General features: G+C 39.4%; 1 protein-coding gene across 1 annotated transcript; it reads right to left on the reverse strand.

Moving 5' to 3' along the window:
• Positions 1-298: 298 nt before the first annotated feature.
• On the reverse strand, positions 299-779 carry LOC118851697 (40S ribosomal protein S25). The gene has a single exon (XM_036761212.1). It carries the CDS (start codon positions 721-723, stop codon positions 349-351), a length of 375 nt encoding a protein of 124 aa, XP_036617107.1. The 5' UTR covers positions 724-779; the 3' UTR covers positions 299-348.
• Positions 780-17470: the final 16691 nt, after the last annotated feature.

Below are 17470 nucleotides of genomic sequence, written 5' to 3' on the forward strand. Positions count from 1 at the left end.
TATTAGGTATCTCCTATATGCAAGGCACTGTACTAAGTACTAGAGATATAAAGAAAGGCAAAAGACCATCCTGCTTTCCCGTACATCATGCTTCATTTGAAGGTAGTCTTGCTGTGTTTCAAGAAGGTGTATGGCAGGTGGAACTGACAGAAGAATCCTTTCACAGTTTGTGCTCTTTGTATGGTCTGTGTAGAATGAAATATTTAGAAAAGATCATAAAACTAAAGCAAGAAGGAGAAAATTTGCCTTCTTGGTGTGAGTCTAGCTGTATTTCGATTTTCCTGTTTTTTTTTTTTTAGTCCAATTTTAGTTTATTTTTGAAAATATACACAAAAATGTTGAACCATTTTATGCATCTTCAGCAGCTGGAGCATCTCCACCCTTGGTGTTCCTGGTATATATCACTTGTGCTCTGTGTTTGGAAACCAGCTTAATCAGACCTTTACTAAGCAGTTCCTGGAGGGCTGCTCGGGCTAGAGAACCCCGGATCTTCAGTCTCTCTGAGACTACTGCAGGGGTGATGAGTTTATAGTTGGGGACCTCCTTGCAGAGTTTGTCGTATGTTGCTTTGTCAAACAGAACCAGATTGTTGAGCTTGTCTCGAACTTTTCCCTTGGACCACTTCTTCTTCTTAGCTTTGCCCCCAGACTTGTTCACGGGATCTTTGTCCTTCTTGGCCGATTTTCCGGCATCTTTCTTCTTCTTATCGTCCTTGGGCGGCATGGTGAGGCTTCAAGGAACTCCTGGTGCTGCCGCCTCCAAGCTAAGATGTTGGACAGAAAGCCGATTTTCCTGTTTTATTAATTGCCAATATATATAAATGTATATAGTGTTTCACAGAGCTTAAACCTTTCAGCTGCCCCATAGTGCTTGATATTTCAGAGTTGATGGTTCTATGAGTAGCTCTAAATCATATAAGCTAGAAAAAGAAATTATATTTCTAGGAACACTAAAAACCATTTTCAACATAAAAAACAATTCCATGCCAAAGAAAGTCCACAACATACACTTCATTGTTTAAACCTACTGTAGTAGGTTTAATCACACACTTGGTATCTAGGGACTGAATCTAATGCTGAAAAAAATGTTGTTTTGAAATATCAAACATTGTTATGCAAGAAATTGCAAATTAAGATTTATACAATTGTGGTTTAAGCTATACCGGAAGTAAGTCTATGGAATGCATTGTGAAATGTAAAACCAACCAAGTATCAATAAAGCTTAGAGACTTAAAAAAAAAAAGACTATCCCTGCCTTCAAGGAACTCACAACCTACTGGGGTAAGGGTAGGAACTATGTACAAACAAGTTGTGTACAAGATAAATTAGAAATAGTGATGGTCTCAGAGGGAGGGCACTAAGATTGAGGAAGAAAAGGGAAAACTTCTTGCAGAAGGTAAGACTTTACCTGAGACTTACAGGGTGCTACAGATTTGGAATGTCACATACACTTTCAGATGTGGTCTCTGTATTGTTAGTTTTGCTTAATTATTTGCTTTGTTACAAGTGAATTCTCACGGAGTGAGGGTTATCTGTGTAATGTAAAAACAAAATATAACAATAAAACATTTTTTAAAATAGAGATATAGTGGGGATATTAAAGGGGGCATTCTGCTAGAGAAAATGGAAAAGGATGAGATCAAGGGTACATGTTGTTTTGCTTGACTATATATGCTTGTAACAGGGTTTTGTTTTTTTCTTAATGGGAGGGCAGGTGGGAGAGAGAAAGCAGATCTTTGTGAAAATAAAATACAATTTAATTTTTACAATTATAAGGCTTTGTGGAAATCAACAGATGGACAAAAGGAGAAGATGCTTTTAAAGATTTGGTCAATTAACTCACACATATACGTACTTGTATACATGCAAGTTTTTCAGTCCTGCATACAGAAATGTTCCTTGAGGACTTGGGAGCAATTCTGCACCAAGAGAAGGATGATCACCAGAGACCAATTGCACTTTTCCAGAAGAAAGTTTAGGTACAGTGAGTTTTGCTATCCCACACAAAGGTTAAATTCATGTGTACAAATTGGAACTGCAAACATGGGCTAACAACAATTTACTGATGTATTTTGAAGAATATCATATTAGATGCTGTCTGCCAGGGTAGCAGCCAACTATAAATTCAGCATACTCTACTGGACAAATAGAAGTAATTTGGATGTAAATTCTCTGTCCAAAGGCCATGTGAAACTGAAGTTATAGTGATAACTAAGGAAGAAGTGAAGGCTATCTGTGACACCCAGGTAGTTGCACTACAAACAAATGGCAGTGGAGCTGAGATTGTGGGACCTCCACCCAACACTGTGCCAGTAGCATACATAAACTTGTTTCAGTAAATCAACCCAATTTGCTTCAATTGCCTACGAAAAGCCAAGGGCAAGACGAAATGGCCATTCTGGTGCTCTGAGAAGTAGTAGAATCCAAGAAGCATGGAAATGACACTAAAAAATTTGTGTTCTAGTACTTTAGAGGCACTCTAGTGTTGAGACAGAAGTTGATGCTGTGCCATGGAACATTGTACTGAACTAGCATTGATTTCACACATGATACTAGGAAGATTTACATGACAACTTTGGAAATATGGGTCAATAGAGAACACTAGATATAGTAAGGAGAAAGTTTTACTGTATCCAAATAGTAGCAGATGTCAGAGATATGAGACCTGTGTTCATTACATATAAAGAAAAGTGCTACCAAAGTATTTTGAATATCTGGAGAATATAAACACTAGCAAATCTCGGGAACTTTTATATATTGACTTTCTATGGAAGAAGATAGTAAAAAATAAGCCTTATCTTGGTGGTGACTGACCATTTCACAGTGTTTCTTAGAGTCTTGTAGGCAAAATATTTCTCAATGTATGGACTATCTGCCAAATCTCATCAGACTAAGGCAGAGATTTTGAGAGCAATCTACTAAAAGACATATTTGTTTTGATTGGCATCAAGAATCCTAGAATTACTCCTTATTGGCTTCAAGGATACTCACAGCCTGAGTTTTTTAATCACAAACTGTTGAATATGTTAGGAACACCAGAAACCAGAACAAAAATCTCATTGAAGTCAACATGTGGAATTTTTTGCCTCCACATACAACTTCATCAAGAATGATGCTATGGATTTTGCTTCATACTTGCTGATTTTTGGGTGAGAGTCATAGTACTAGTACTTCTTTATCTAAGATAGGAGCTTAAAAAAAAGTTTACTACCTAGTTATGCCTTCAACTTCAAAGATCTCTGACAGAAACACATGATGGCGGGAAGCCCAAGTTTGTTATCAAGACCTTCATCAAGGAGACAGAGTATTGAAGAGAAACTGCAGTATTCATGGGCCACAAAAGTTAGCGGATCAACAAAAATTCTTCCATACCTTTGCAACTTGCTTCTTTATAATAAGAAAACCTCAGAGACTAATTGGGACCCAACAAAGATAGTTCACTGGAACCACTTACCATCTATGTAAGAATTAATTGGGCTTTCTGATGATCTGGAGGACAGAAGTAATGGACAATTTGTTCAGAGAATTCTGACTAAAAATAAAATGTCAACTATTAGTGCAAAGATTTTCTGAACCTGAATAGCTCAGAAAGTGATTCTTTAAACAAAGAAGGCACTGTACTACAACCCAACAACCTGGCTGCAGACTGAGGAAATCCCCACCATGGAAAGGAAGAGAATTGAATGCAGAGAAAGGAGCTTTCAATTCCTAGATTTGACTACTAATAGTCAGTCAGGGCCCTCAACAATTCCAGGTTTACGGATGCAAGTCTATATATGTGAGAATGATGATGATCAGATCAGACCATCAACAAAGTCAAATATAGAGGCTGTCATGGGTAATTTTATAATAACCGAGGAAACAAAAACAAAGTTTTGTAATTTATTAGCAAAGCATGAGGTTGCAGAACAAATCAGGTCCAGGGCCCCTCAGTAGTCACAAGGACCTCAAAGAAAGATTTACAAGTGTTTTAATAATGTATCACAGTTACTATTTTTAGATTTAGGGACTTTCCAGAGTTTAGGAACTCTGATTGGTTGTATCTACCTGCTTTCTGTAAGATAGTTATTGGCACAAAGATAGATTATTTCCCAGAAATTGTATTTCTTTCAGGAAAACCAAACCCAGGAAAATGAGTTAATTTAATTAAATGAGTTAGTTCCAGCAGCTATACAAAATGTTGGCAATGATACAAAATGAAGTTGGTTTGGTTCTCACAGGGTAGATACGTCATCAGGTTACCAGAGATCTAGGTCTATTTGACCTGTGACTATACTACTGTGATATTACAGGGACAATTAAAAAAGTGGTAACTCATGTAAGCCAGGTAACAATATGAATGCCTGTTCACGTGATGCATGCATGTTAATTGGTAGGTGCGCTAATTACATGTATGTCATGTTTTGAATATATATCTGATTTTCTTGTTCCTATTTGTCTGCTTATGTGTTCATGTCATGGAAATGAGATCATGAAGAGTAGGACATGACTGAAATTACTGAACAGCAACAAAAAATAAGTTCTTAATTTCTACTTTTATTATCCAAGCCCATTTTGAAGAGCTGAAGGCTAAATTTTCTTTGGCACAGTCGGTCCCATGAAAAAAGTCCAAAGGAATGTTATTCAAAACAAATCATAGGTCCATAAAACTTTTTTGGTTGGTGGTTCCACTCACACTCCCAAGATCCAGAAACTTCTGATGAACTTCTTCAATTGCAAGGATGTATGCAAAAATATCAGTCTTTTTTTTTCTTTTTTCTAGCTCTTTCAGTTGCATGCCCAAATCACTGATCTCCTTTTTCTCTATTTTATTCATGTAAGCATTTAGAGATATAAAACTTCCCCTAAGAACTGCTTTTGCTGCATCCCATAAGTTTTGGTATGTTGTTTCGTTATTGTCATTCTCTTGAATGAAGTTATTAATTGTTTCCCTGATTTGTTCTTTGGCCTACTCATTCTTTAGAATTAGGTTATTTAGTTTCCAATTAATTTTTACCTTATTTTGACATGGTTCTTTATTACAAATAATTTTTATTGCATCGTGATCTGAAAAGTATTCTTTGACTACTTCTGCCTTTCTGCACCGGATTGTGAGGTTTTTATGACCTAGTACATGGTCAATTTTTGAGTATGTGCCATGTACCGCTGAGAAGAAAGTATATTCCTTTTTGTCCCCATTCAGTTTTCTCCAGAAGTCTATCATACCTGCCTTTTCTAAAATTCTGTTCACCTCCTTAACTTCTTTCTTATTTATTTTGAGGTTAGATTTATCAAGTTCAGAAAGGGGAAGGTTGAGTCTCCCAATATTATAGTTTTGCTGTCTATTTCTTCCTGTAACTCCCATAACTTCTCCTCTAAGAATTCGCATGCCGTACCACTTGGTGCATAAATGTTAAACAATGATATTGCTTCATTGTTTATGGTGCCTTTTAGCAGGATGTAGTGTCCTTCCTTATCTCTTTTAATTAAATCTATCTTTACTTTTGCTTTGTCTGAGATTAGGATTGCTATACCTGCTTTTTTTACTTTAGCTGAAGCGCGATATATTTTACTCCAGCCTTTTACCTTTACCCTGTGTGTATCCCCCTTTTTCAAATGTGTTTCTTGTAAACAGCATATTGTAGGATTATGGTTTTTAATCCATTCTGCTATCTGCTTCCATTTTATGAGAGAGTTTATCCCATTCACATTCACAGTTATGGTTTCTATCTGTGCCTTTTTCTCCATCCTATTTCCCCCCTGTTTATGCTTTTATTTCTTCCTTTCCCCTTTCACTCCTCAACAAAATTTTGTTTTGACCACTTCCTTCCTCAGTTTACCCTCCCTCATGATTCCCCTCCCTTATCTTACCATTTTCTACTTGCTACTTCTTCCCTCCCTTCTGACCACCCCCTCCCTTTTTTCCCCCTTTCCCTTCCTACTCCCTGTAGGACAAGTTAGATTTCTATACTTATCAGGGTATGTTATTCCCTTCTTGAACCAGATCCCATGACAGTAAAGCTCAAATACTGCTCTTCTCCCTCCCTTCTTTCCCTCTACTAAAATGTGTTTTTGTGCCTCTTCATTTGATGTAATTTACCCTTTTCTACTACCTCCTTACCTCTTCTCCCATAACCCTCCCTTTACATCTCTTAATAATGTTTTTTATCCTTATATCAGTTCAAAAATATCTGTCTTGATGAGGCTGTTGCTTATATTGTAGATTTCCAGGTTGTGATCTTGCCTGAGGATGACTTTGAGAACATCCAGGACTTTCTGATATCTCTCCTCTTTCCCTTGGTATTGAAACTGCTGGCAGAGTTATGACAGTTCTAATCAAATGTGATATTACCATCTCTACCAAGTGGATACAGACAACCAACCTGGTGTGTTTATTGAGATCTATGAAGATGAGAGAGCAAAGACAAAGGATAACAATCTATTTGACACATTTGAATTCACTGGAATCCTCTCTACTCCCAGGAATCTTCCTCATATTGAAATAATCTTTTAAATTGATGCAAATGGCATCCCCAGTGTGTTTGCTGTAGATAAGAGCAGAGGACAATAAGATCACTATCACCAATGACAAAGGTTGCCTGAGCAAAGAAGAGATTAAGTATATGGTCCAGGAAATACAAGGCTAAAGGTGAGAGGCAGAAAGATGAGGTGTGTTTCAGGAATTCACTTGAATCTTAAGTTTTTCGATATAAAGACTATGACAGAATATGAGACACACCAAGGCAAAATAGGTGATCAAGAAAAACAGGATCTGTGGTTAATATAATGCAATACTCAAATGGTTCAAAAAGAACCAAATTACAGAGAAGGGAGAATTTGATCATTGGAAAGAATTTGAAAAAGTCTGCAATCTCACCATTATTAAGTCATACCAGAGTGTAGGGGGCATGTCAAGAGTCATGTCTGGCAGATTTCAATGTGGTACAGAAGCCCCATCTAGACACAACTTCTCTGGATGAGAGACAGAGCCAGACAGACAGACATACAGAGACAGAGATGGGGTGGGGCGGGGGGGGGGGATACCACAAAGCTTTTAAAAAATTAAACGACTTAAAATTATAACCAAGGCTGAGTGCAGTGGCAATTTAAAAAATAACAGTTGAACTCCTATGTAAATCTGGGCATTCTGAAAAATTGAATGAGTACAGAGGGAAAGAAGTGAATAATATTGCCCTTGATCAGTGCTATAAAGAAGTAGAAATGTAATTTTTGTTCTGAGATATGGTCATCAGAAATGGACAGGAAATTATTTTCAATCTACAACTGCTTCTACTTCTTAATGTTCTTTGTGAAAATTATATAGTTCCCTTGGAGACTTGATTTTGGGAGCACGTGGCTGCTGCAGTGAAAGGTAGCAAGGAGACTGTTGCCAGTTAGTCAGTTAATGGGTATTTATTAAGCATCTACCATGTGCCAGCACTGATACAAAGTAAGTAAAAAAGCATTCCCTTCTCTCAAGAATTTCACATTCTAATGGAGGAGACACCGTGTAAACAACCATGTACAAGCAAAATACATTCAGGACAAATGGAGGGAGGGGCAAGAATCTCAGAGAGCAGGCACAAAGATTAAGCATGACCAGAAAAAGCTTCTTGCAGAAGATAGGACCTTAGCTGAGACTTGAAGGAAACCAGTGAAGCCAGGATGTAGAGATGAAAAGGGAAAGTATTCCAGTCATGAGGGACAGCTGGTGAAAATATCCAGAGTTGAGAAATAGAATGTCTTACTGGAGAAAGAGCAAGAAAACTCATGTCACTAGATCAGAGTATGTGTATTGGCAATTAAGTTGGGACTTTCTTACCGATTTTGAATGATTGGTTAAGTGTCTTTGATTGAGCCTTACTAGGTGCAAAGCCCCAGGCCCAAACCCCTGTCTACTAGGTGCTAAGCCTATGCAGGCATGAAGCCCTCAGGGTCCTCAGGGGAGTTGCTAAGACCAGAGCCAATAGTAGCAGCCTGAGTTCTGGTTGCTCAGATGACATTTGATGATGGCTAAAGAGTGTATAAAAAGAGAGTACAGAGCTATTTGCAGGGGCTCTCACTCTTGGAGGTGTGTTGATGTGGAGACTCTGGGCAGCTGTAGTTAAGAGCCCTACAGCTTGTAAACCCTGATGTTGGGACTTTGTTAAACCCTGGTAACTATGAGATTTGAATCAGACAAGGTCTGTCTGTTGATGTTTGTAAGTTGTGCTTGCTCTGAAGTTCCAGGTGCTGGCTTTTTCCCATGAACTAAGTTAATGATATTTATATGTTGGATTGAAATAAGACTGTTAACCCCTTAACGTTACTTTCCTTAGTAAAGCAGACCAAAAGAACCTGTGTTAACAGCTTTCTGTGTGCTGGTTGTTGACAGGTCTTACACTCTTATAGCAGCTGCTAGCTGAATTGTTGCAACAGTATGTCAAGGGAATAAGGTTTAAGAAGACTAAAAAGATAGGAAGGGGCCAAGTTCTGAGGATTTTATATTTGATCTTGGACATAATAGTGAGCTATTGGAGTTTGTTAAATAGAGGGGTGACATGGTCAGATCTGTGTTTAAGGAAAATCAATTTGACAGCAGAATGGAAGATGGATTGGAGTGGGAAAAAACTTTAAGAAGGGAGAGCAACCAACAAGTTATTGCAATAATCCAGGTGTGAGGTGATGAGGATTTGCCTCAGACTGGTCACAGTGTCAGGGGAGGGAAGGGGGGCATATACAAGAAATAGTACATAAATAGAAATGACAATTAATTGGATATGGAGGGTGAAAGTGAGAAATGGAGGATAATATCTAAGTTTTGAGTTTACAAGAGTATGTGTGGGGTGTAAACCCTCACCAATTATTTAAAAAATTAATTTTTAATAAAGAGCCGTCTCAAGGTAGGAACAGAAATAAAATTTATTCAATTCTCGTGAGAAAATGGCATCCTCTGCCAGAACGGGGCTAGCAAGAGGAGGCAAAACACAAGGAACAAAGCACCAATAAATACACCCCTAATGCAAGAAAATCCCGCCCGCCTCTGTCCCTCCTCAGCATTGGCTGGGAGGCTGGCTTACAATCTGAACGTGAAAAGCTAGACAAGGCACTGGGAAACCAAGCACAGACAATCTAACCCCCACTTTCCCTGGTTAATGATTATTGCTGAGGTGGCATATATAAATCTAAAGAAAAAGAATAAGGTAAGGGGAGGGGGAGACCCTCTCCTTTTTTCTTACAGTAAAAGAAAAGCAGGTCACAGTGACCTTATTCTCATTGGGTAAATCTTTAAACCAGAACCAGAAGAAAGAACAGGGACTTCAGGGAAGAAAAACATTCCTAAGAGCTGAGTAATCAGATTCTCATAGACTCAAATTTATCCCATTCCCTTTTTCTCTCAATATTGATTCTCAAAGATTTTAAATATAGATATGCGTATATATATTCTTCCCTGTGAACTCTTCACACTTTATTCTCTTACTATCTCACTCAAGTAGGAGAACAGTGGTGTCTTTGACAATAATAGGGAAGTTAGGAAGATGGGATGTTTTCAAGGGAAAGATAATAGGTTCAGTTTTTTACTTTGGAATCAAGTTAGCCATGGGCAGAGAGATCGGAGTGCAGATCTTCCAGCTTTGTAATAGAGAATCAAGGAGAATGGGAGCCAGTAATGGTGACTGGAACAAAATCAAATTAAGCCTGGATGCTATGATGTCTAGATGGTGACCAGAGCAGAGGCAATAGGTACTTTTTGGTACCTATTCTAGCTCACAGCAATCAGCCACTCAGTCCACAAGTATTTCCTATATTCCAGGCTCAGTGCCCAGGGTTGAGGATACACAGTCCAATGATAAAGTAGTTTCTGCACTGAAGGAGCTTCTATTAGATGGGAGAGGGGGGAGAGGTGGCAATATGCTCATCAAAAATTAAATGCAAAATATATACAAAATATTTGACAGAGAGAGAAAGAGAACAGGCCCAACATGAAGGAAATTCTTTTTAACTGTAGATTCAGTATGACAGGGGATGGGATATGTGTGAGGGAGGTGTGTTGGCAAGCAAAATGGCTTTTGTTTTCTTTGAGTGACTCGGAGTATTTCATTGAGCCTTGCTGGGTGCTGGGCCCCAGGCCCAGAGCCCTGTTAGGTGTAAAACCTTAGTGGGTGTAGTGGGGATCGACAACTAAGGTGGGGCCCAAGGTAGGGCTAACTCCAGGGAGGGCCTAGTTTACATGCCTGGGACAGCAGAGGCTTTTAGACCACGTGGGTTTAAGTCCGCCTCTTTGTGACGATTCATGGGGCTGGCTAAGGGGGAGGTGTTGACTCCAGAGCCATGCCCTATTGGGTGTTGACCTAATCTATGTGGATGTGAGCCTTCCAGGGTCCTGGGGGGAGGGTCCAACTCAAGAACCAATCACCAGAGCCTGGGCTCTGGTCATTCAGATGATGCTTGATGATGTCAAAAGCTCTATAAGAGGAGAGAACACAGCTTGAAGATCCCTTTTCAGTTGGAGCTCTTTGCAGCAGCAGTGGTGGCGCGTGACTCTGGGCCAGCCCTTGTTCCGAGCTCCTGGGCAGAACCTAGATGTTGGTAACTATGAATCTGTATTGGGTCTGTCTGTTGATGCTTGTAATTTGTTTGTATTTGTTCTGAAGTTCAGAGTGCTGGCTTTTTCCCCTGAACTAACTGAATGCTGTCTGTATGCTGGATTAAAGTAAGCTTGTCAACCCCTTCACCTTGCTTAAGTAGATAAAAAGAACCTGTGCTTTCCTGGCATGCCGGCAGCTTTCTGGGTGCTGGCTGTGGGTGGATCTTACACCCCCACAGAAGCTGCTAGCTGGATTGTTAAAACAGGAGGGAATAGGGAAGTATGAAGGAATAGGGAAGCAAGGCCAGGGAAAGGAGCTTGGTTTATTTGGGCTATATCAAGCCTTCCAGATTATTAGAACCCCAATAATCCAAACTGCTTTTGCTCTATTCTAAAAATCCCCCTTTCCTGCCTCAGCAACTTCAAAGACCAGGAGTATCTTTATTGTCTGTGGTGACAGAAAGTCTGCAGCCAGAGCTGTGGGCTAGAGACATTTGCATCTCTAAGTGACTCTACCTTGTCAATTGATTTGTTTACCTGAGAACTTCCTTTCTTTGATATGGAGGTCATAAACTGCGGCTCTGAATTGTTACTTAAACCTTCTCTCTCTCTTGTTCAAGTTAATCAGAAGCTTGCTTAAAGAGAATAAATCTATACTAATGTTTTTCACCTAGTCAGTTTGCCTCCTTTAACCAAACTCAGAGGTAGACAGTTATGGTGCCATGACCTGCAGATGGAAATGATGGAAATGGGACAAAGAACTGCATCTGAACCTTGTGAATGCTTCAGGTGCCACAGGATTCATTTTTCCTGGAATTTTGGCCTCAACAGGATCTGGGTAAGATATCTCTATTTCCAGCTTCCAAAAAGAACTCCCATGAGTTTGGTTGAAGTCCGAAATTCTCTTTAAGCTAGCTCTGGGGGCAGGGATCAAATCTGTGGTAAAAATGCAGATCTGTGGTAAAACACACACAGATCCCCTGGAAATAAAGATCGATCTAGGAAAACTAGCTATGGGTCATTCAGCGCTAGTGTCAGTTAACTAGAGATAGCCCCAGGTTTTGTTGGCCACAATGGGGCTCTTTTGGACTGGTCCAAATTACTTTATTTTAAAACCAGGTTAAGTTTAAAGGCCAACAAAGAATCTAGCCAGGGATGTGAATGTTTTTCACCTTGGGTTTGCTGAGATGGCTAAGCAAGAACAAAAGGCAGAAGCCTTTTTCCTTTAGGCTCGCAAAGCTACTTCAGCATCTCCCCCTTCCCCCTTCTCTTAAGGGCTCTGTTTTTTGCCTTCTGCCCTATTCCTGCCTCCTTTCCCTTAAAGGCTCTGATTCAGGGGAGGATGAATGCACTTTGTCCTTACTCCCTTGCCTTCCCGTAAAGGCACTGATTCAGGGGAGGATAAAATGTACCTTGTCCTACTCCTTGCTTATCCCTTACCTGTCCTATTCCTCCTCCCTCTACCCCCCATCCCTCCAATGTTCCCAAGGGCTTTTTGAGAAGGACAGCTATTCTCAAGATGTAGGTTATGAAGAGTCAGAAACTTCAGGAACACTAAGGCTTCCCCCAAAGACCACAGGGGTGCTAATAGCCAATTCATGAAAGTCTCTAATTATTTCTGTTGTTAAATTCTGAACTCAGTCTGTATTTTTTCTGTTAATTGTCATTTTTTGTCTGTCAGTATGTGTGTTAGTGTGTGTATGCTGTGAAATGGGTTGACCTTGTAAAATTTGAAACACAGGCAGCCAGAGATTTCGGGGGATGCAACTAGGGAAACAATACTCTTTCCTTCTGGTTTCTGGTCTGGTCAACTCGGAATTACAGTGGAAATAGTGCTAAACTTTTTAGCAGATTCTGGGATTTAATCACTAAAAAGTTTGGAAACTGATTAGTTGGAATTTTGGGAGAGAGAACTCCTGAGACTATAGATCACTCCAGGAACTCTCACTCATGCTAAAACACCCCCTTTATAATCCTGATCACTTAGCATTCCCTACTCCCTCTCCAGAGTTAAGAGGATGTCTCAGTGTGGGAATTTTTAACATCGGTAAGTGTTTTTGTAATTCCTCTCATCTCCAGGTAAAAATTGTAGGGAAAATTTAAATCATCCTTCCCCACCTGGCAAAAGGAGGGGAGGCTCAGAAATTCGCAGACTGGCAGTGGCTTTGTGCCCCTTGGGCACTTTGTAGCCCATCCTTTTTGGCAAAGCTTGAAAGTGTCACCCAGTTCCTATACATTTCCCCCACTCTGTCCTGGCAGCTGCAGACTGCCCCAGGCTCAGTAAATTCTGCAGTTGTGGTAGAAGGGAAAGATGAATGGATTGGGCCTGTAGTTAGCATTTCCTAAGCTCTGCCTCCAAAAGTTGTCTTCACTGCAAAACCAGCCCCTGCTCTCTGCTCTGGATAGACTTCATACTTCTCTGTTCCAGTTATAAAACTGTATTTTATTTCTGTTTGACCGGTTTCCTTATTTGTAAAGGGAAAATAATAATGATGATTGTTATGGGATCAAAATGATAATGATTGTAAAATGCTTACATAACATCTGGTATATGTTAGACACAACATTATTATTATTATCTCTCTCCAATTTAATGTAATTGGTAACTTTTGAAGTGGTTTTTGAATACCGAAAGTACTAAGTTGAAAATTTTTCTATATGTGATAATCTGGAAATGCAATTGATGTCATCTAAAATTTATTGTTTCTGTATTTCTAAAAATTATATTCTTAGATTGTAAAATTTGAGAAGACCACTATATGATAGAAATGATATTATAGCAACTTTAATCTGATTTTGATACATGTGAATTGGGTTTTTTAAAGGGATGTGATAAAATTTGATGATTCAGAACTTATAACAATTAAATAATTAATAATACTGATATTTACTATGAGAACAGACTTTCCATGTGAAATTTTGTCTGTCATGAGAATATATGCGCTGCTTTAAGTTATAGTTTCTAAGATGAGATGAAAGATTCCCTGTGCAAGGAGACTTAGAAATGCATTCACCTAAATTGATAAATGGGTTTTTTCAAGTTTTTAAAAGCATAATTATGTTTAGGGTATTGTTACGTTTCTAAATTGTGTAATTTGGCAAACAGATGTATCAGCAATATTGAGGGGAAAAATGTGATTTTATAGATGATAATCTTTTCTTTCACAGTGCTAGGAGTATTGGGCCTTAGAAATTAAAATGCTACCACTAGTGATTAAGAATCCAGATTTGATTTGCAAGTTTTAAATACATGATAATTGGTTATGGTGTGCTTATATTTCTAAATTTTCTTGTATTGTGCAATTTGATTAACATTGCATTACCTCTATTGTTAGGAAAATAATTCCTCGTATAATCTAGATGTTATTAGATTAAGAAATGTACTTAATTAAGAAATTGAGGTTGTTAACTGAACCAAGGACTTTTGGCACCGTCTAGCCATGAATTCTTATCAATCTTGTGTAAAGTTTTAGTGTAGAGGAATTCTTATGGAGAAAGTTTTAAAGTCCTGGTAAACCTTGTTATTGTGATAAGGCTAATTTAATTGGGTATGTAATTTATAGAAACTAAGTGTCCTCCCCATTACAACACCTTTTTGACTAAGGAAAGGTTTTTGCTTTAAGGAAGAGGTGAGAGACATATCATTTTAAAACTTTCCAAATAATCTTCTTTAGAAAAGTTTAGTGAGTATTCCTTTTAACATCAGGATAAAATTTTAAACTGTTTTTAAGGAAGGGACAATACTTGTAGAAGGGATGTCTTGTACAAATTTTAGGAGGCCTACTCTGAATTTGTAATCATTCCATGGCCTAAGCAAGAGTTAAAATTAGTGTTTGAACTTATCATATGTAAAAGATTCAACTCCAGGGCGGAGCCAAGATGGCGGCTGGAAAGCAGGGACCAGCCTGAGCTCCCTGCCAAGCCCCTCCAAAAACCTATAAAAAATGGCTCTGAACCAATTCTGGAATGGCAGAACCCACAGAACAGCAGAGGGAAGCAGGGCTCCAGCCCAGGACAGCCTGGATGGTCTCTGGGTGAGGTCTATCCCACACGGAGCTGGGAGCTGGGAACGGAGTGGAGCAGAGCCCAGTCTGAGCAGCGTGGACCAACAAGACCAGCAACCGGGCAGAGCATGCCCTAGCTCCCTGATTCAGTGGGCTGCGGCAGTTAAGAGACTTCTCAACCCACAAACACCAAAGACTGCTGAGAAGGTTAGTGGGAAAAGCTGCCGGAGTGGAAGGAGTTCGCGGTTCGGCTTCCAGCCCTGGGGGCAGCGGAGGTGGGGCAGCTACGGCTGCTGCTGCTTCCGGCTCCAGGCCCACCTGGTGGGAGGAATTAAGTGGCGGATCAGAGCAGGGGTGCACAGCCTGCCGAAGATCTGAGCCCAGTTCGGGTTGGGGGTCCTTGGGGAAGGAGCAGTGCTGGTGCGGCAGAGCTGGCACCTCCCCCCCAAACGTGGAACATAGAACTCTGTAGTCTACAAGCAGTCATACCCCACTGAAAAACTCAAAGGTCAAGTTAGTTGGCTGGGATTATGGCCAGGCAGCGAAAATGCACCGAGATTCAGTCTCAGACTCTGCATTCTTTCTTTGCTGACAAAGAAGACCAAAACATACAGACAGAAGAAATTAATAAAGTCAAAGAGCTTACAGCAGAAACCTCCAAGAAAAACAGGAACTGGTCCCAGGCCATGGAAGAGCTCAAAAAGGAGTTGGAAAAGCAAGTTAGAGAAGTAGAGGAAAAATTGGGAAGAGAAATGAGAAGGATGCGAGAAAACCATGAAAAACAAGTCAATGACTTGCTAAAGGAGACCCAAAAAAATACTGAAAAATACACTGAAGAAAACAACACCTTAAAAAATAGATTAACTCAAATGGCAAAAGAGCTCCAAAAAGCCAATGAGGAGAAGAATGCTTTGAAAGGCAGAATTAGCCAAATGGAAAAGGAGGTCCAAAAGACCACTGAAGAAAATACTGCTTTAAAAATTAGATTGGAGCAAGTGGAAGCTAGTGACTTTATGAGAAATCAGGATATTATAAAACAGAACCAAAGGAATGGAAAAATGGAAGACAATGTGAAATATCTCCTTGGAAAAACCACTGACCTGGAAAATAGATCCAGGAGAGATAATTTTAAAATAATTGGACTACCTGAAAGCCATGATCAACAAAAGAGCCTAGATATCATCTTTCAAGAAATTATCAAGGAGAACTGCCCTGATATTCTAGAGCCACGGGGCAAAATAGAAATTGAAAGAATCCATCGATCGCCTCCTCAAATAGATCCAAAAAAGAAATCTCCTAGGAATATTGTTGCCAAATTCCAGAGCTCCCAGATCAAGGAGAAAATACTGCAAGCAGCCAGAAAGAAACAATTTGAGTATTGTGGAAACCCAATCAGAATAACCCAGGATCTGGCAGCCTCTACATTAAGAGATCGAAGGGCTTGGAATGCGATATTCCGGAGGTCAACGGAGCTAGGATTAAAACCTCGAATCACCTACCCAGCAAAACTGAGTATCATGCTCCAAGGCAAAATATGGATTTTCAATAAAATAGAGGACTTTCAAGCTTTCTCAGTGAAAAGACCAGAACTGAATAGAAAATTTGACTTTCAAACATAAGAATCAAGAGAAGCATGAAAAGGTAATCAAGAAACAGAAATTGCAAGGGACTTACTAAAGTTGAACTGTCTTGTTTACATTCCTACATGGAAAGATGATGTGTATGATTCATGAGACCTCAGTATTAGGGTAGTTGAAGGGAATATGCATATATATATATATATACATATATATATGTTTATGTATATATATAAGTGAATGTGTATGTATGTATATATCTATGTGTATATGTATGTATGTGTATGTATGTGTGTGTATATATATATATATGTGTGTGTGTGTGTGTGTGTGTTTTTATATATATATATGTAAAAGAGAGAGAGCAGACACAGGGTGATATCTAAAAGAAATAAAATGAAATTAAGGGATGAGAGAGCAACATACTGAGAGAGGGAGATAGGGAGAGATAGAATGGGGTGGATTATCTCGCATAAAGGTGGCAAGAGGAAGCAGTTCTGTGGGAGGAGGCGAGAGGGCAGGTGAGGGGGTAATGAGTGAACCTTGCTCTCATCGGATTTGGCCTGAGGAGGGAATACCATACATACTCAGTTGGGTATCTTACCCCACAGGAAAGAAGAGGGAGGAAGATAAAAAAAAAATAAAAGGGGGGGGATGATGGAGGGGAGGGCAGATGGGGGTGGAGGTAATCAAAACAAACTTTGGAAGGGAGACAGGGTCAAGGGAGAAAATTCAATGAAGCGGGATGGGTTGGGAGGGAGCAAAATGTAGTTAGCCTTTCACAGCATGAGTATTGTGGAAGGGTTATACATAATGATACTGTGTGGCCTAGGTTGAATTGCTCGACTTCTTGGGGAGGGTGGGTGGGAAGGGAAGAGGGGAGAGAATTTGGAACTCAAAGTTTTAAAAACAGATGTTCAAAAACAAAAAAAAAAGTTTTTGCATGCAACTAAAAAATAAGATACACAGGCAATGGGGCGTAGAAATTTATCTTGCCCTACAAGAAAGGAAGGGAAAAGGGGTTGAGAGGGGAGGGGGGTGATAGAGGGGAGGGCTGACTGGGGAACAGGGCAACCAGAATATATGTTATCTTGGAGTGGGGGGGAGGGTGGAAATGGGGAGAAAATTTGTAATTCAAACTGTTGTGAAAATCAATGCTGAAAACCAAATATGTTAAATAAATAAATTTAAATAAAAAAAAATTAAAAAAAAAAAGATTCAACTCCTGAAGTGTCTCTTTTCTCCAGAATGAATATAATTCGGGAAGAATAAAAAAGGGTTGAAAAACAAAGATATGTAGTGAGATCAAAGTCAGGAACCTCTTTTGTTTAAGGCAGATAAGCA

This window comes from Trichosurus vulpecula, chromosome 5 (genome assembly GCF_011100635.1).
Source record: "Trichosurus vulpecula isolate mTriVul1 chromosome 5, mTriVul1.pri, whole genome shotgun sequence".
Lineage (NCBI taxonomy): Eukaryota > Metazoa > Chordata > Mammalia > Diprotodontia > Phalangeridae > Trichosurus > Trichosurus vulpecula.

Excerpts from the sequence above, each read along its gene's own strand:
- LOC118851697 (XM_036761212.1), bottom strand. The coding sequence starts at position 723 with ATGCCGCCCAAGGACGATAAGAAGAAGAAAGATGCCGGAAAATCGGCC.